The sequence below is a fragment of the Panthera pardus genome, unplaced genomic scaffold (genome assembly GCF_024362965.1).
Source record: "Panthera pardus isolate Hobbes unplaced genomic scaffold, ASM2436296v1 HiC_scaffold_27, whole genome shotgun sequence".
NCBI classification, from domain to species: Eukaryota; Metazoa; Chordata; class Mammalia; order Carnivora; family Felidae; genus Panthera; species Panthera pardus.
This window is the reverse complement of record NW_026526843.1, coordinates 2073630-2092694: the sequence shown is the minus strand read 5'-3', so window position 1 is coordinate 2092694 and position 19065 is coordinate 2073630. Positions and strand designations below refer to the sequence as shown.

General features: G+C 68.2%; 1 protein-coding gene across 1 annotated transcript; it reads left to right on the top strand.

Moving 5' to 3' along the window:
- The first annotated feature begins 1511 nt into the window (after positions 1-1511).
- On the top strand, positions 1512-17976 carry PLXNB3 (plexin B3). The gene is given in 39 exon segments (XM_053892135.1): positions 1512-1602; positions 3036-3142; positions 4908-5948; positions 6341-6520; positions 7213-7341; positions 7424-7524; positions 8101-8230; positions 8434-8590; positions 8679-8787; positions 8880-8994; positions 9080-9205; positions 9279-9395; positions 9705-9798; positions 9882-10051; positions 10288-10439; positions 10691-10796; positions 11494-11624; positions 11882-12058; positions 12172-12367; positions 12508-12747; positions 12858-13019; positions 13100-13251; positions 13415-13515; positions 13600-13685; positions 13687-13824; positions 13960-14138; positions 14431-14497; positions 14681-14860; positions 14862-15009; positions 15139-15242; positions 15333-15426; positions 15756-15886; positions 15889-15936; positions 16104-16264; positions 16491-16638; positions 16873-16937; positions 17022-17097; positions 17215-17289; positions 17600-17976. Coding segments are annotated over 38 exon segments (5751 nt in total). The 5' UTR covers positions 1512-1602; positions 3036-3082; the 3' UTR covers positions 17705-17976.
- The last annotated feature ends 1089 nt before the right edge of the window (positions 17977-19065 follow it).

The window sequence follows — 19065 nt, the reverse complement described above, 5'->3', positions numbered from 1 at the left end:
GGGGACGGTCTTTCCAGTCTTACTGTTCAGAGCCCTGCCCTTGTGTCCCCCCCACACACACTGTCCCTCCCCAACAGCCCGGCCCTCCTGGGGCTCCTAGATCCCTCCCCGGCCCCCTGTGGGCACCTCGTCTTCCCCCTGGGAGGGCGCGGAGAGGGAGGCAGTAACATATTGAGCACCTGTGCTCCACATCCGCGGGCCCTCGGCCTCAGGGTCACTCACCTGCCTGGACGCCCCTGGTCTTGCTTCCAAGTCCCCTCTAGCGACACACATCCATCCCAGTGCCCCAGTCCCCTTGAGCCGAGCTTCTCACACTAACACCCCAACAACTCCTTCGGCCATCTCTCACCTCATAGGCCCTTCAGTCCTCTCGTCCTACCCTGCACCGCCCACCCCTCCACCCGCACCTCTGCCCTGCAGGGAGCCACTTTCCCGCAGAAAGGGCCCAGGGGTCCCCCGGATTCTCCTGCCCGCACTGCCTACACCCCATGGAACACCAGGTCTCCAGGACTCTGCCCCCTCTGGCACACTTGGAGCATACCCACCTCTCCACGTGCCCATGGCCCCCACTGGTCCACATTCTCCCACGCCCTCCACCCAGGGCCACCAGCGTACACTTGTCCAAATTCCGAGCTGTTTACAAGGTCATGGTGACTTTTGCCGTAAGTCTAAGTTCTCCCCGGTTGGCTGACCTCTGCATCCCGTTCGACGAAAACTGTGCTCCAGGCACGGGGAGGCACGTGCGCCTATGTCACCTGCAGGCCTGGCATCGGGCAGTCCCCATCTCCCCTGCTGCCCAATGCCTGCCTCGGTTCATAGTTCAGGGCCACGTGGCCTGCTGGTTAAGTGCAGGGGCCCTACAGTTGACTCTTAGCCTTGCCATTAACTAGCCCTGCAACTTTGTGCAAGTTTCCTAACCTCTCATGCCTCAGTTTCCCCACCTGTGAACTGTAGAAAATCAGGGTACCCCTTCTGGGGTCATGGTAAGGGGTGAATGAGTTCACACACGCAGAACACTTAGAGCGGCCCTGATGGTCAGGAGGACATCAGAAGTAGCAGAGATGTGTGGTTCAAGGTCAGCTTAAATCTCACTTCCTCTGTGAAGCTCTCCCTGATGCCCTGAGCCCCCGTAGACTTGCCTCCTCTCCCTCCCACACGAGGTGTCCTCCAGAGATGAGCTGTTCCAGCAGTGGAGCCTCATCGGTGGGCACGTAGTTCTGCCCCCCACCCCCCAGGCCCGGGACAGACACCCTTGGATCAGGTGGCAGTGGGCTTTGTCTCTGAACGGCGCCACTGTGAGGCCCAAGACCGGCACCTGGTAGGCGCTACGGAATGCCTGCCTGCCCACCCAACGGGAGGGCACTGCCCGCTCTCACCTGCTCCAGCCAGGTGCCCACCGAGGCCAGCAGAGGGCAGCAACGCCCTGCCCTGCACCGGCAGGCACAGGGGCGGGCGGGGAGGGGCCGGGCGGCCCAGGCAGGCCCCGCCAGGAGAAGTGGGGTTGGGCGCGATTGCGTTGTGGGGAGGGAGGCCAGGGCTGTGCTGGGGACGCACTTCGGGCACTGCCAGCTGCTCTTCAACCCCTGCCAGCGGCCCACCCAGGTAGGCAGGAACTGGGGCTGGCGAGGACGCGGGGTGCAAGGGACGTTGGGTCGTGGGGTGCTGCCTTGGGGCGTGCTGGGTCTGGGAGAAGCCGGGGGTCTGCAGGGCCCGCTCGCCGGAGAGGGCAAAGGCCATCAGGCGCCCCGATCCAACACCTCCTGAGGCCTTAGGGGCACGGCACCCCCTGAGGGGGGCGCCCTGGAGCTGGGAGGTGGGACCCCAGGCTTCTACCCCCCAAATGGGAAAGCTGGCGGGGCTGGGGGCAGGGGGCAGGGTAGAGAGGAGGCCCGCCTGGCTCCCCACCCCCACAGCCACCCAACCGGCCCGACCGGGTGGCAGTGAGCCCCGCTGCCACCACCTTGCCCCGAAGCTGCTGCTGTGGTGCACGGTGGAGAAAGTGGGCACCCCACCCCGCGTGCACCTGCCCCCGCGCCACATCCCAGGACCCCTGCTCTGCCAGCCTGGGATGCAGACGGTGCCCTGTGAGGTTGGCCAGAGAGCCAGCTGCCGGTCGCCACTCCCTTCCCACCCCCTCCTGCGCCCCACACGCAGAGGGGACCTCTAGGCCCATCTCGGGCCCGTGTTTCCCCGGGCGAGGGAAACCAGTTGCCACGACTGAGGCTAAGTACTGGGTTCCTGGGGGCCATGCCCCCGCCCCCTCGTGCGCATCCTCTCTGCCTCAGCACCCCCCCCCACAGCACCCCCCCCACGGGCACCGCCCCCTACCATCATGCTGCACCTGGCACGACTTTCCCAGTCCCCCGGGGCGGGGCTGGATGGACACAGGTCGCTTGCTCTCTGGACAGTCTTATTCCGGGCCAAGGGGGTGGGGGGGGGGTGCAAGGTCTCCCGGACGGGCTGCCTTTGTCAGCATCTCCCGGCCCCCAGCCTGGACAAAGGCAGGCATTGAGGGCCAGGACTGGCACTTCGACCGGGCACCAAGGCTACCAAGGCTGAGGCTGGCATCGCAGGGGCTCAGCGCCCTGACCTTCCCGTGGGGGCCCAGTGGCCTACCCTGTGCCCTTCACAGGGACCCGGGGGGCGGGACACAGAGGCACACGCTGGCTGGCACAGGGCGGGAGTGGGCCGGGGCCGGCCGTGTGGGTCTCATTTTGCTGGCTCGAAGAAACCCTGTCCTTTGTCCCCAGGTCCCGGGGGGTGTCTCTCTGGGGGTGGGGCGTGGCGGGGAGCCCCCCAGCCCGAACAGCCCGGGTGGGGGTGAGAGCACCAGACAGTGAGTCCCTGGCCCGGGCCCGCGGACAGAGGGGACATTGTTGGGGTGGAGGCAGGGCTGCCTTGGCCCGGCCACTATTCACAAAGCTGCCAGCTGCGGTGGAGCCCAGCCGCCGGGCCCTTGGCCCCCCTGGCCTCCCTCCTCCCCCGGGGCCGAGGCTCCAGTGTCTCCCTCCCACTCAGGACAATGCCCCCCACAGCCGCCTCGTGCCCGTCGCCGCCGCCCTGGGCCGGCCGAACTGAGGAGATGGGCCTCACTCGGCGCCACGCTGCCCAGGAGACCCCTCTGTCGCTCCCCTTCGAGGCGGTAAGCGCCTGGGTCCCCCGTCCACAGACGTGGTGCCAGGGGTGGGGGGCGGGGGTGCGAGGCAGGGCAGGCACAGTGGTCCAGGGGAGCCCGGGCGCGGGGCTCCCGTGCACCGCGTCTGTTCCCCTCACCCACACAGCCCGGGCCTGGCCGCCGAGATCCCGGGTCCACAGGAAACGCCCCTGTCCCCAGGCCGGGCCTGGCCTTCCTGTCTGTGTCCCTGAGATAAGGGGCTCCGGGGCCTTCCTCGGGGCTCTGCCTCCAGCCGGCACACCCGCCAGGGCCCGGGCTGGCGACTCCGCCGCCAAGCCGCAGGGCACCCAGGGACAGCGGGCCATGCCCAGCTGCGCAGGACCCCAGCCCAACTTAGGACCTGGACTCTGTCCCCTTCTCTGCGGCTCTGCGCCCAGGGGCTCTGCGTGGTGAGCCGGCACTTCCTGTTGCCTCGTCACCTGGCAGCCGTGGGGACCCGAGGTTGTGGAGCAGGGGCCAGGACGCGGGGCGGCCTCCTCTGGAGGCTCGGGGCCCCCACAGGCCCAAGGGAGATAGCTTTAGCGTGAGCTCCGAATGGCTCCACATGGGTGGGGTTGGGGGTGCCCAAGCCTGGCTTCGCCCCTGAGTGCCCTCTCCTCAGGCAGGCTCACCCTTCTCTCTCTCTCTCTCTCTGTCTCTCTCTGTCTCTCTCTCACGCCTGCACGTCAGCACCCCGGGGCTGGGGCCCCCGCTCTACCCCTGCACCCGGTGTCGTCTCTCGGTGCTTCCCCACGGCCTCCCCAAGTGCCCACTCTGGCTGGCTCCCAGGTGTCCCCCAGTCCCCACTCTGACCCCCTCCCAGCCCTCTCCTCTGCCCTGCCTCCATTGCCACGTGATCGGGGAAGGGACAGAGAGACAGAGAGGGAGACTCAGAATCTGAGGCAGGCTCCAGGCTCCAAGCTGTCAGCGCAGAGCCCAACGCGGGGCTTGAACCCGCAAACCTCGAGATCGCGACCTGAGCCAAAGTCGGACGCTCAGCTGGCTGAGCCACCCAGGCACCCTGGAGAGGGTCCCTCTTTACATCTGGCCCTGCCTGCCCAGGGCGAGGTTTCTCTCCACGCCGTCGCCGTCTCTCTCTCTCTCTCGTGCTGTGGCTGTCCCCCACCTTGCATGGTGGCCCGGCTCCCCTTGCCCCCAGGCTGACAACTGCCACCAGCCTTTGTTCTACGTCCCTGTCCTCTTCCTTGTCTTTCCCTCCCCTTCCCGCTTGCCTGGCTGCCGCAGCCTCTCTGCCTCCCCTGGTGTCTCCCCATCAGCACCTCCCGCTTCTCCCCTGCCCCTCCCTCCTCTCCCGCCCTTTCCCCTCTCTCACTGCCCCTCCGTAGCTCAGAGTCCTTCTGTTTTGTTCTTGTGCCTTTTCAGGACCCCCCCGTCCTTCAACAATGTAGATGCTTAAGACGTAGGAGATGAGAGAAATTCTTCCCTCGGGCACACGTGTGTGTGCCCCCCAGCCCACCCTCTCCCCATCTCGTGGATACTGTCTCTGTGCCTCTCTCTGTCTCTCTCTCTGCCCCTTTTCTCCCTGTCTCCCTCTGTCTCTCTGTCCTCTGCCTCCCTTCCTATCTGTCTCCCTTCTGGATCCTCCTCTTCCTCTGGTGCCCTCTCCACCCCTCTTCGTCGGTGTCTTTCGCTGCCCTGACATGTGCGTGCGGGCGTGGGGTGTGGAGGCTGGTGCTCTCCCCCCCCGCCCCCCCCCCCGACCAGGCCTCGCTTGGCTCCGCTCTCCCCCCAGGTACCTGTGATGGCTCCCCGGCCTCCCCTTGGGCCCCACCTCCTGCTCGTGCTGCTGCTGTGCCCGCCGCCGCCCCTGGCCGAGGCCCGTCACTTCTCCGCACCCAACACCACCTTCAACCACTTGGCCCTGGCCCCTGGCCGCGGCACCCTCTATGTGGGCGCCGTGAACCGCCTCTTCCAGCTCAGCCCCGAGCTGCAGCTGGAGGCCGTGGCTGTCACCGGCCCTGTGTTCGACAGTCCCGACTGCGTGCCCTTCCGTGACCCGGCGGACTGCCCGCAGGCCCGGCTCACCGACAACGCCAACCAGCTGCTGCTGGTGAGCGGCCGGGCCGGGGAGCTCGTGGCCTGCGGGCAGGTGCGGCAGGGCGTGTGTGAGAAGCGGCGCCTTGACGATGTGGCCCAGGTGCTGTACCAGGCCGAGGACCCTGGCGACGGGCAGTTCGTGGCCGCCAACGCCCCGGGGGTGGCCACGGTGGGCCTGGTGGTGCCTACGCCAGGCCGGGACCTCCTGCTGGTGGCCAGAGGCCTGGCGGGCAAGCTGTCGGGAGGGGTGCCGCCCCTGACCGTGCGCCAGCTGGCCGGGCCGCAGCCCTTCTCCAGCGAGGGCCTGGGCCGCCTGGTGGTGGGCGACTTCTCGGACTACAACAACAGCTACGTGGGGGCCTTTGCCAACGCCCGCTCCGCCTACTTCGTCTTCCGCCGCCGGGGCGCACGGGCGCAGGCCGAGTACCGCTCCTACGTGGCCCGGCTCTGTCTCGGGGATGCCAACCTTTACTCCTACGTGGAGGTGCCCCTCACCTGCCAGGGCCAGGGCCTCATCCAGGCTGCCTTCCTCGCCCCGACCACCTTGCTGGGGGCATTTGCCGCAGGCCCCAGCGGGGCGCAGGCGGCCCTGTGCGCCTTTCCCCTGTCTGAGCTGGACGGGAGCATGGACCGGGCCCGGCGCCTTTGCTACACGGCGGGTGGCCGGGGCCCCAGCGGCACGGAGGAGGCCTCCGTGGAGTATGGAGTCACGTCTCGCTGTGTCGCCCTGCCCCCCGTGAGTGCCCCTTGTCACCGCGGGCTTCGTGTGCCGCCTTCGTGAGGCGGCCCCGTCTTGCCTGGCCTGCCTCTCCGTCCCTGTCGCTCCGCGGTGTCTCTCGGCCCAAGGCGGGGACCGCCACACGTAGTCCCAGGCTGTGGGTGGCTGGATGCTGTCAGGTGACAACCAGCCGCTTAGAGGATGTCCAGGAGGGCCGGGCTCCTAGCTGCTCTTGGCCTGTGTCCCTCTGCTGTGTGAGCTTGTCCTGACACGGGGCAGGGGGTCTGACCACTCTGTCCCGGGTCCCCCAGGGTTCCCTGGCCTCGCCCTCCAGCCTTGACTAGCTCTGGGCCCGGGGTAAGGCACTTCCTGCCTCTTCCAGGAATCTGATCCCCTCCCTGTCCACCCAGGACTCCCCCGAGTCATACCCCTGCGGTGACGAGCACACGCCCAGCCCCATTGCTGGCCGCCAGCCCCTGGAGGCCAGGCCGCTGCTGCAGCTCCGGCAGCCCATCAGCGCCGTGACAGGCCTCCAGGCAGATGGGCACACGATAGCTGTCCTGGGGGACACCCAGGGGCAGCTGCATAAGGTGAGGCCCTGACGGAGGAGGGGCTACCTGAGCCCTGGGCCCTGGGCGCCAAAGGCCTCCACGCTGCCCGGCAAGGCCTGGCCTCGCTGGCTTGACTGGGGGTGCCCCTGCCCTGCTCGGGGAAGCCCCAGGTCCCTCATGCCTCTCGGGCCGCGTCCCGCTGGCAGGTCGGAGGGCCACGCCACACACCGATGGCTGGCTGGGTGCCGCCTCCTGGGACGCCTAGGTGCGTGACTTGGGACGACTTCCCAGGAACCTCCTGGGCAGTCCCCGTTGCTCCAGATCGTAGCGGGAGCCAGCGGTCAAGGCGGGCAGGATTGCCACGGGAATGGGGTGGGCAGTGCCCGGTCCCCAGAGTCAGCCTGGCCCCGGAGGTCTCTGCGAGGCAGACTCTGGCCTCCTCGTGACCTGCTCACCTCCCTGCCGCTGCCCTCCTGCCCCTGGCTCCCAAGGCCCTTAGCCGGGGTGGCCGGGTGATGCCCAAAGGGGGAGGTGATGCCGGCAGAACAGGGCGCCCGTGGACCCGCCCCACTCCCACACACGGCCCATGGCCCGGCCACCCCGGTCTGGCAGGAAGAAGAGCCGGCTCTACGGGAAAGGGTGCCTCCTGGGAGCCCCAACCGAGAGGAGAGCACGTGCCCTGGGTGGCCGGCCCGTGGCCATCTCAGGAGCAGGCCTTGTCGTCCCTCCAGGTCTTTGTCAACGGCTCCCGAGGCCAGGTGTACCACTCCCAGCAAGTGGGGCTTCTGGGCTCAGCTATCAGCCCAGACCTGCTGGTGGACGGCAGGGGCAGCCACCTCTACGTCCTGACTGCCCAGCGGGTGAGGCTTGTCCCGGGGCAGGGAGGGCACACGCACCCCGAGTCCCCGCACCCACCGCCCCTGGCCCTTGCCGCCCCCGCAGGTGGACCGGGTGCCCGTGGCAGCGTGCCCCCAGTTCCCTGACTGTGCCAGCTGCCTCCAGGCCCGGGACCCGCTGTGTGGCTGGTGCGTCCTCCAGGGCAGGTGAGCGTGGCTGACAGGTGGTGTGTGCCCGAGGGCGCCCCAGGGGCACTGCCTCCACCCTGCCCCTGGAGGCCCAGCCTGCTTCCTCCTCCTTTGCCAGCCCCGCCCCCAGCCAGGCCTCCGCCGGGGGCAAGCCTTCCCTGTGCGGCAGTGGCCCCCAAAGCCTGCGCACTGACCGGGAAGCCCTGTCTGCTTGGCCCCTTCCTCTTTTTTTTTTTTTTTTAATGTTTTATATATATATATATATATATATATATATATATATATATTTAACGTTTCATTTATTTTTGAGAGACAGAGAGGGAGGGAGGGAGGGAGACAGATGGAGAACGAGCAGGGCAGGGGCAGAGAGAGAGGGAGACCCAGAACCCGAAGCAGGCTCCAGGCTCCGAGCTGTCGGCACAGGGCCCGACGCGGGGCTCGAACCCATGAAACGCGAGATCATGACCTGAGCCGAAGTCCGACACTCAAGTGACTGAGACACCCAGGCGCCCCCTTGGCCCCTTCCTCTTGAGCGTAGTCCCTTTCACTCCCCCTGAGACCCACGTGGCGGGCCAACGGGCCCCTGTCCCACAGGTGTACCCGCAAGGGCCAATGCGACCGAGCAGCCCAGGCCAACCAGTGGCTGTGGAGCTACGAGGACAGCCACTGCCCGCATGTGCAGACCTTGCTGCCGGCCCACCGCCCGCGCCAGGAGCAGGGCGTGGTAAGATGCCTGCCGCTAGCTGCCTGCGGGGGTGGGGGTGGGGGGCTGCCCCCAGGCCTCCCCGGCCTCCTGTCCTGCTGTCTCTGCTCCCACCCCGCTCCGCCCTCACCCCTGCTCTGCCCTAGCAGCATCTCCTTTCCTGAGACACCCCCCCCCCCAACGAGAAGCCCCTGCCTGCTCTGTTTTCCTTGCGTGTGTCCCAGGTCACCTTGTCTGTCCCTCGGCTGCCCACCCTGGCCATGGATGAATACTTCCATTGCGCCTTTGGGGACTACGACAGTTTGGCTCACGTGGAAGGGCCCCACGTAGCCTGCATCACTCCTCCCCAAGATCAGCTGCCTCTGAACCCTCCAGGCACAGGTGAGGGGCCCCTGGGGCGGGGAGGTTGGGGACCGGGGCGAGAGCTGCAGGGGCAGGAGCCGCATGACCTACCACCATCCCCTCCCAGACCACGTCACCTTGCCCCTGGCTTTGATGTTTGAGGACGTGGCCGTGGCTGCCACCAACTTCTCCTTCTACGACTGCAGCGCCGTCCAGGCCTTGGAGGCGGCCGCTCCGTGAGTGCTGGGCCTGGCTGCTGGGCAGGGGTGGCAGCCCCCGACGGAGCCCAGCCTGAGCAGCCACCGCCCCCCCCCCCCCGCCCCTCCAGGTGCCGCGCTTGTGTGGGCAGCCTCTGGCGGTGCCACTGGTGCCCACGGAGCAGCCGCTGTGTGTACGGGGAGCACTGCCCAGAGGGGGAGGTGACCGTCTACAGCGCCCAGGAGGTGGGTGGGCCCAGCCCCCCGACCCACGCTATGCCCTGCCCGGGCCCCTCAACTTCCGAAGGGCTAAAGGGTCTCCTTTCCGCAGGCGGATGTCCGGGTGCGTGGCCCAGGGGCCTGTCCCCGGGTGGAGGGCCCAGCGGGTCCCCTCCTGGTGCCTGTCGGTTGGGAGAGCCGTTTGGCCCTGCGCGTGCGGAACCTTCAGCATTTCGGAGTGAGTGGGGGATGAGGACGGTGGGGGTGGGGTGGCTGACCGTGTCCAGGGTCCTGACGACGTCCCCTCCCAGAGCCTGCCCGCCTCGTACCACTGCTGGCTGGAGCTGCCCGGAGAACTTCGAAGGCTGCCGGCCTCTCTGGAAGAGACGGCCGGGGACGTGGGCCTCATCTACTGCCAGTCCCAGCAGGTGTGTGGCCGCCCCACAGCCTCACCTGCCACCACACACTTTCTGTAGCCCTCGGGGGCCCCGCACGGCCCTTGCCTCGCAGACCCTTCCGGGCCATCGGTGTCCTGTCGCCATCCCGCTGCCTGCTCTGCGTAGGCCCGGGGCGTGCAGCGGGAACATGGCACCCACAGCCTCTGCCCCAGGCTCGCAGTCTGCCGGGAGACGTGGGCACGGAAGCGAGGCACCCATTCTGGGAGGAGGGTCCTGGAGGAGACGGGGGCCAGGGGCGTCCTGAGTCGGGCCCAGCCTGACCCCACCCTCCACCCACAGTTCTACCCCTCCATGGCCCAGCAGGAGCTCCCGGTGCCCATCTATATCACCCGGGGCAAGGGGCAACGGCTGGACAATGCCCACACTCTTCATGGTGAGCTTGGGGACGGCAGGGCGGGTGGCACAAGGCGCGTGGCAGACGGGATGCGCCTCAGTGCACCGCCTGGCCTTCCCTAGTGACCCTGTACGACTGTGCCGTGGGCCACCCCGACTGCAGCCGCTGCCAGGCGGCCAACGGAAGCCTGGGCTGTCTGTGGTGCAGCCACGGGCAGCCCGCCTGTCGCTACGGTCCTCTATGCCCCCCCGGGGCCGTGGAGCTGCTGTGTCCCACGCCCAGCATCGACGCAGTGAGCCCCCAGCCCCTCTGCCGCCCCCCATCCCACGGCCTACCCTTCCACCCCCTCCCCATCCGCCCTGCCGCGCTCTCCACTCTCCTGACCTCACCCAGGTCAGACCAGCCTGCGCTCAGGCCCCCGAGCCCTAGCGGCTCTGTCCTGCCTCAGGCTGGTCAGCTGGCTGGGCACCCCTACTGCAGGTCGGATGTGGGATCCGAACACTCCATCGTCCCCCTTCCCTGCTGCAGATCGAGCCCCTGACCGGGCCCCCCGAGGGCGGCTTGGCCCTCACCATCTGGGGCTCCGACCTGGGCCGGGACTTCGCTGAGGTGCGAGACGCCGTGAATGTGGCTGGCCGGCCCTGCAGCCCTGAGCCCTCCCTCTACCGCACCTCTGCCCGGTGAGGCATCCTAGCCCCCCGGGGGGTGGGGGCGGGGGAGGAGTGCCCTCCCGGGGAGGCCCTCAGAGAAGGGAGGCCTGGAGCCAAGGAACGTGGGCCCGGGCCAGATGCGCCAAAGGAAGATGAGCCAGGGGAGGGAAGGAGAGGGGAGCTGGCAGCGAGAGGGCGCAGGTCCTGGGCAGTGGCCGGTGAGCGGCCCACGGCTCCTGCTGAGCGAGGGCCTGACCAGCCACCGGGTCTCCATTCCCCAGGATTGTGTGCGTGACATCCCCTGCTCCCAACGGCACCACAGGGCCAGTCCAAGTGGCCATTAAGAATCGGCCACCAGGCGTCTCGACCCAGCATTTCACCTACCAGGTCAGTGCCCACGCCTGGGTGGTCCCCGAGCAGAGGGACAGTAGGAGGGAGGGGCCGGAGGGCATGGACATCTAGGTGAGGCTTTCAAAGTTGGCCTGGGAGGTCGCACGAAGGGCCGCCACTTGTCCAGGAGCGAAGCCACGGATCTGACTGTTCATTCAGGCCCCTGAGCCGAGGACAGTGGTGGCATCTGTCCCGGTGCGGGGGAGAGGGCAGTGAGGGACTGGAGCTTCCTGCCGGCACAGCTCGGGAGTGAGGGAGAGCGGGGACGCCTCCAGACACTAGCTTGAGTCCCCGCCACCCACTGGGGCTAATTCTGAAGCCAGGAAGCCCAGGGCGGGAGCGGGGGGAAGCAGGGCCCAGTTAGTATCGGGAGTTCTGCGGCGCCCAAAGGTGGTGATTGGATCTCAGGGTTTAGAGCTGGGGTGGGGTGGGGGGGCTGGGAGGTGGAAGCCGTGGCAGAGGAGGCCATCCCGAGGGGCAGAGACGCAGCGAGGAGAGAAGAGCCCCCTCCGAGGGCAGGGCAGCTAGAAGGAGAGCCGCGGGGCTGCAGAAGCCCTGACACAGGGGTTCCAGAAGGAGGGTGTGGTGGGCGGTGGCCCGGGTGACGAAGCACAAGTGCCTCGGGGACCAGAGCCAAGGCGGGTGAGTGCCAGGCCAGGCTGCCATGGCTGCCCCAGGCTGCTCTGTCCCCCAGGACCCCGTCCTGCTGAGCCTGAGCCCCCAGTGGGGCCCCCAGGCAGGGGGTACCCAGCTCACCATCCACGGGCAGCACCTGCAGACAGGAGGCAACGTCAGCGTCTTTGTGGGTGGACAACCCTGTCCTATGTGAGTGTCTCTCCTCCTGGCCCCAAGCTGGCTGCTGTCAGCTCGGGGCATTCTCTGCAGGCCTCACTGTCCCCTCATGTACTGGGGGCAGTGGAGTCAGGGCTCCCTAAAAGCCCCCATCAAAGTGCAACAGAAATGGCCACTGTGCCCATCCCTAGTACCCTGTGCCCTCACTGAGGGAGGCGACGTTGGGTCTCTGGTGGGGTGGCCAGGCCCAGGCTAGAGTGCAAGATGCCAGACCCCTCCCCACCCTGCAGCCGGGAGCCGGTGTGTCCCGAGGCCATTGTGTGCCACACCATGGCCCAGGCCAGCCCAGGAGAAGCTGTGGTTCGAGTGGTGTTTGGCCACGCCCAGCGCACGCTGCCCACCAGCCCGTTCCACTACACCGCCAACCCCCAGCTTGTGGCGGCAGAGCCCAGCGTCAGCTTCCGGGGGTGAGGACCCAGTCCGCTCGCTCGGGGTCGCCGCCGCACCTGGCCGGGGAGGCGGGGCGGGGGCGGGGCCTCCCGCCCGCGCCCCGCCCCTGCTGACTGCCGCCCCGGCACAGGGGCGGACGGCTGATCCGAGCCAGGGGCACGGGCCTGGACGTGGTGCGGCAGCCCCTGCTGTCCGTGTGGCTGGAGGCCCCGGCGGAGATGCAGGTCGCAGGGGCCCGGCCCCCGTCCTCAACCCCGACGAGGAGCTGCGGGACCCCCGCTGCAGCCCCCCAGGCTTGTATCCAGCTCGAGGGAGGCCTGCTGCAGGTGAGCGCCCCACCGGCCGGCGGCGGGGCCGGTCGTGCCCGCGGAGGGAGGACGGGGGCCCGGGGTCCACCTGGCCCCCGGGGAGCGAGCGAGGGAGCCCCAGCTCACCCCACCTGGTCCTGCCCCCGGCTGCCTCCTAGTGCTCCACCGTCTGTTCCGTCAACTCGTCCAGCCTCCTCCTGTGCCAGAGCCCTGCCGTGCCAGATGGGGCGCACCCGCAGCGGGTCTTTTTCACCCTAGACAACGTGCACGTAGACTTCGCCAGCGCCAGCGGGGGCCAGGACTTCCTGTACCAGCCCAACCCCCGCCTGGCCCCCCTCAGCCGCGAGGAGCCCGCCCGCCCCTACCGCCTCAAGCCGGGCAACGTCCTGGACGTGGAGGTGAGGGCTTCTGCCAGCCGGCTCCGTGCGGGAAGCGCGCGCCTAGGCTGGCTGTCCTGGCTCGAGCCCCCCGCCCCCCCCCCCCCCCCCCCCCCGCGTGTGTCTCCCAGGGCCAGGGCCTCAACCTGGGGATCAGCAAGGAGGAGGTGGCCGTGCACATCGGTGACGGCGAGTGCCTGGTGAAGACCCTCACGCTTACCCACCTCTACTGCGAGCCGCCGTCGCGGGCCCCCCAGCCCGCCAACGGCTCCAGTAGCCTGCCGCAGTTCGTGGTGAGGCGGGGCTCCGGGTGCCGAGGCGGCTGGGCGGGCGGAGCCCTGAAGGCCGGCACTCAGGAGCCCCGTCCCCCCAGGTTCAGATGGGCAACGTGCGCCTGGCCCTGGGCCCCGTCCAGTACGAGACTGAGCCCCCTCTGTCCGCCTTCCCTGTGGAGGCCCAGGTGGGCCTGGGCATGGGCGCGGCGGTTCTCATTGCCGCTGTACTCCTCCTCACCCTCATGTACAGGTGAGAGCGCCCCGCAACCCCCTGAGCGAGCTTCCCCCCTTCACTGGTGGAGAGGCGCCCCCCTGCCCCTGGCAGGCCTCCAGGCAGCTGGCTACCCTGGCTCGGTGACCTCGGCCCCCCCAGGCTCGGGCCCGCGGCTGGACACCTGGTCCCTGGGCTGCAGGCACAAGAGCAAGCAGGCCCTGCGGGACTATCAGAAGGTTCTGGTGCAGCTGGAGAACCTGGAGATTGGCGTGGGTGACCAGTGCCGCAAGGAGTTCACAGGTGGGGTGGGGGCCGTGGGGAGGGGGTGGTGGCAGAGGGCCCGGCTGGGCCCGAGCCCACGCCTGGGTGACTCCCGGCCCGCAGACCTGATGACCGAGATGACCGACCTCAGCAGCGACCTGGAGGCCAGCGGGATCCCCTTCCTGGACTACCACACGTATGCCGAGCGAGTCTTTCTTCCCAGGGCGCGGCGGCTGCCCACTGCAGCCCGCACCCGAGGGGCCTGGCGAAGAGGGCCGCCGCGCCCCCGTGCGCCAGGGCCTGACGCAGCTCTCCAACCTGCTCAACAGCAAGCTCTTCCTCGTCACGGTGAGGACTACGTGGCCGGGCAGGGCGCCCGGGGGCGGGGGTGCGGCGGGGCTGGGCAGCCGGTGGGGGCACAAAGGTGGGAGAATACGCGGGGCTCCCCTAAGTCCCTAAGTACCGCCCCCCCCCCCCCCGCAGCTCATCCACACCCTGGAGGAGCAGCCCGGCTTCTCCCAGCGGGACCGCTGCCACGTGGCTTCTCTGCTGTCTCTGGCGCTGCACGGCAAGCTTGAGTACCTGACTGACATCATGAGGACTCTGCTAAGTGACCTGGCCGCCCATTACGTGCACAAGAACCCCAAGCTCATGCTGCGCAGGTTGGCTCTGGCCCGACCACAGGGCCCGGGAGCAGGGGTGGGGGGCTCCCCGCTGAGCTGCCCACCCGCCCGCCCTGCCCCTTCCTGGGGCCGGGCAGGGCCGGGAACCCCAGGGAGGCAGGCCAGGACAGAAGGCACCGGTAGGGAGGTAGATGGGCATCCTTCCCGGGGGCCCGGGCAAAGGGGACCGACAGGCAGCAGAGCCCTGGCTTCCCTCCTTTACCCACCTCGGCCCGGGGACGGGGTGGCCCCGCAGCACCACCCCCTCTGACCTGGGGCCTGCTCCCCCCAGGACAGAGACCATGGTAGAGAAACTGCTTACCAACTGGCTGTCCATCTGTCTCTACGCCTTCCTGAAGGTGAGAGGCGCCCCAGGTGACACCTCATCCCCTCGCTTCGCGCGCGGGCTGCTGCATGTGGCCTCGCGGACCTGGCCCCGGTTCCCCCCGGGGCCTCAGGCTACGAGGGCTTGGAAAGGGGGAAGGCGTGGGGCGGAGGCGTCTCCCCTCGGAGCTGACACGGGCCTGTCCCGATGCTTGCAGGAGGTGGCCGGTGAGCCGCTGTACATGCTCCTCCGGGCCATCCAGTACCAGGTGGACAAGGGCCCCGTGGACGCCGTGACCGGCAAGGCAAAACGGACCCTGAATGACAGCCGCCTGCTTCGGGAGGATGTGGACTTCCGGCCCCTGACGCTGATGGTGTTGGTGGGCCCCAGGGCCGGCGGGGGCCGCGGGGAGCGGTGCGGCACAGCGCGTGCCTGCCCGGGTGCTCGACACAGACACAATCACCCAGGTCAAAGAGAAGGTGTTGGACCAAGTCTACAAGGGCACCCCCTTCTCCCAAAGGCCCTCAGTGCACGCCCTAGACCTCGGTGAGAGAGCCCACCCACCCGTCCCCACATGGGCCTGTTCCCACCTGTAGATGCTCAGCCGGGCCTTGCTTCAAATGGCAGGCTTGGGGGATGGGCTGCAGGCTAATCGGCCTCCCCGCGTGCCCCCAGAGTGGCGTTCGGGCCTCGCTGGTCATCTGACCCTGTCAGATGAGGACCTGACCTCGGTGACCCAGAACCACTGGAAGAGACTCAACACCCTACAGCACTACAAGGTAACCGGCGGGCAGGTGCTGGGGGGAGGCAGGCCCCCATCTCTGGATCAGCCAGGGAGGAAGCCCAGCCTCTGCTCATCGCCCCACCAGGTCCCAGACGGAGCCACAGTGAGGCTCATCCCCCAGCTGCACAAGGGAGGCGCCGTCTCCCAGAGCCTGGCCCAGAGCTGCCTCTTGGGGGAGAGTGAGTCCCGCGGCCCCCATGTGCCCATCTGTGCCCCAGAGCTGAAGTGGGCAGGCAGGAGCCCTGGACTTGCCGTCTGCCTTGCCTGGGTGTCCCCCACACCGCGCCAGTGGGCAAGCGAACGCTCTAGACTGGGCCGAGGGCCTGGGGCGGACGAGGGCGCCAGCTCGTCCTGGTTGGGGAGCTCTGGGACAACGGGGTGTTGGGCTGAGCGAGCCCCTCGGCTGCCACCCTCTCTGCCTCTCTTTTCCCAGGCTGGGCATCCCCGGCCGGTGGTGTGGGAGAGCAGGCAGGGGCACAGGACTGAGGCCGGGCTTCTGCGCCCTCAGACACCCCTATGCTGGAGGATGGCGAGGAGGGCGGGGTCCACCTCTGGCACCTGGTGAAAGCCACCGAAGAGCCGGAAGGGGCTAAGGCCCGGCGCAGCAGCCTGAGAGAGCGAGAACGGGAGCGGGCGGCGCGGCGAAGGCAATTCCAGAAATCTACCTCACCCGCCTGCTCTCCATGAAGGTCGGTGCGGCTGCGGAGCTGGGGGGAGGAGCCACAAGGCTGGGAAGGCTCCCGGAGCGGGGCCCTGACTGGGCGGTGGAGAGGGCGTGGTCCCGCGAGGTAGAGGGGCCCCACCCACTGACGGAGCCCGCCCCGGCCTCCCGCACGGCCCCTCCCATGCCTTCTAGGGCACGCTGCAGAAGTTTGTGGACGACACGTTCCAGGCCATCCTCAGCGTGAACAGGCCCGTGCCCATAGCCGTCAAGTACCTGTTCGACTTCCTGGACGAGCTGGCAGAGAAGCATGGCATTGAGGACCCGGAGACCTTGCACATCTGGAAGACTAACAGGTGCCTCGCCTACTGTCCCCGCCCCCATGCGGTCGAGACATGGAGTCCCAGAGGGATAAGGACATTGCCCGGGGTGGGGTCCACAGGGCCAGGACGCGAACCTACGTGTGGTGTCACGCACCCTGGATTTCTGGCCGCCCCCGACACGGACTCGTAAGACAGCTCCCTGCGGAACTCTGGTCCGAGGCCCGGGCTGACGATGCCTGTGGCCGACCCTTGTCCCCAGCCTGCTGTTGCGATTCTGGGTGAACGCCCTGAAGAACCCACAGCTCATCTTTGACGTGCGCGTGTCAGACAACGTGGACGCCATCCTGGCGGTCATCGCCCAAACCTTCATCGACTCCTGCACTATCTCGGAGCATAAAGTGGGCCGGGTAAAGGCAGAGCCGGCCCTGGTAGCTTCCAGAGGGGTGACGAGGAAAGGCTCAGGGCACACGCCACGGAGGCTCAGTACCCAGCCCTGAGTGGGCCTGGCGGTGGGGGTGGGGCGGTGGCGCCTAACGGGCCGGGAGGCCCGGGGGTGGGGGGAGGGCACCGGTGATGCATTCAGGGTGACAGGGCCGGAGCTCCCCCGCCTCCCCGCTCAGGCCCACCCCTACCCGGAGCAGGACTCCCCAGTGAACAAACTGCTGTATGCCCGGGAGATCCCTCGCTACAAGCAGATGGTGGAGAGGTAGGTGTCGGGCCACGGCGGGGGGGGGGGGGGGGGGGGGCTGGGGGGGGGGCTGCCCGCGCCTAACCGTGTCTCCCCTGCCAGATACTACTCCGACATCCGCCAGAGCTCCCCGGCCAGCTATCAGGAGATGAACTCGGCTCTGGCCGAGCTCTCCGGGGTGAGGCGCAGCCCAGGGGGCTCACTCCTCCATGTTCGGGTGGGGGGCGGGGTGGAGGGGGGAGGTTTGGGGTTTAAGGTCCAGGCCAGGGCTCACCCCTCCACGTGCCGCCCCCAGAACTACACATCAGCCCCCCACTGCCTGGAAGCTTTGCAAGAGCTCTACAACCACATCCACAGGTATTACGACCAGGTGAGGCCTGCCGCGCTCCAGTGGGGGGAGGGGCGCTCGAGGCGGGGGGGGGGGGGGGGGGAGGAGGGGCACGGCCCCAGAGCCCAGAGCCAGGCCCCGAGGATCCTCCCTGCCGGTGGGAGCAGGTGTCTGGGCCAATCTGGGCAGGGGGGAGGGAGGGCCCAGGTTGGGGAAGGAGCGTGGCTTCTGTCCAGATTCCTCGGGGAGGCCTGGGGCAGCTCCTGCTGGACTCCCCCCCAGGCTGGCACGGCCCTGGGTAACAGGCAGAGCACGGAGGCCTCAGGCAGGGCACCCTCTTCTGCCCTGGCAGATCATCGGTGCCCTGGAGGAGGATCCCATGGGCCAGAAGATGCAGCTGGCCTGCCGCCTGCAGCAGGTAGCAGCCCTGGTGGAGAACAAAGTGACGGACCTGTGAGCTGGTCACCTGAGGCCCAGCGGCCTGGAGAGGAGCAGCACTGCCCGGATGGAGCCAGCAGCCGAGGAGGGGCCGGCGGAAGGGGGTCGTGCCCGCCAGGGGGCTCCCTGCCACCTCTCCCACCACCCGCCCTTCCTTCCCCTACCCCGGCTTCTTTCTAATTTATCGTAATCCTTACCTCTTTCCCCCGCCTCCCCCACTATATTTATTTGCTTGCTGGAGAATCACATCTGGAAATAAAATAGAAATACATCTTTTTAGAAAAAACCCCAGCCTGTGCCTGTCCCTGTGAGAGTTTACTCAGTGCCTCCCTTCTTGGTCCTCCCCTCGGCCCCACGGCTGTGACTTCTGCCCGAGGAAAAAGGGCCATCCGGCACACCCCCCCCCCCCCCCGCCGTGCCTTCCTCTCTTCTGTCCCCTCACCGCCTCCCTTGGCCCACCCGCCCCCACCTACGGCCACCCCACCCTACCCCTACCAATTCGTTCCTGGCCCAGGGACAGCAGGACCAAGCATCTCCCATCTTGGCCTCACCACGGTCACTGCCGAGCCCCCACTGCTTCTTTCTGACTGTCCGACAGTCCCCAGCTGGCCTCCCCGCTCCACACCGGCCCCCTCCGCTCCCTCCTGGGAGCAGCCAGAGTGATGTTTCCAAAGAGCAAAAGTGCCCGTCAGCCTCTGCGAGGATCTCACACAAACGCCCACGGGTTCCGTGAGGACCCTTGGCCGCCCAGGGCCTCCCTGCCTCTCCCCACTCCCGACCCCTCTGTGGCCAAAGAGGCCCCCGGCCTATCCTGCTGCAGACCTCACCCCAGCCGGGTCCTGCACCGCCCTGGAAGCTTGCCCACCCACCCCTTGCTGGGCAACCGACTCTTCCTGGTCTGGTCCCTCGGATGCAGCCCCGAAGTCACAGGCTCCAGAGGGCTCTGCCTGACCTGGAGGTCCCTCTGTCACCGGCCTGTTAGAGCTGGGGGCTTGTCTGGGCCCCACCGGAGGAGGACCCCTGAGGGCAGGGCCAGGGTAGATGGGTCCCTGTGCCCCCCACGTGGGCACGTGGCACATGCTGGTGGACGCAGGGAGGAAGGCAGGGATGGCCGGGCGCTGAGGAGCTGGAGGGGAGACCACACTGCGTCAGGGCTGGGGTCCTCAGTAGGCGGGTTCCCGGGCTTCGACACCGTCCCAGCACCTCTGGTGGGAGCCGCCAGTTGCCTTCAGCTCATGCCCCTGATTCCATCATCCGGGATCCCCAGCGACACCACATTCAGGGAGAGGGGGGCGCCTGCCTAAGGGGTCAATGAGCCACAGGAAAAGCGGGAACCCCACTGAGAGCGGGCAGGGAACAGGGCACCCATGGGAAGGGGGA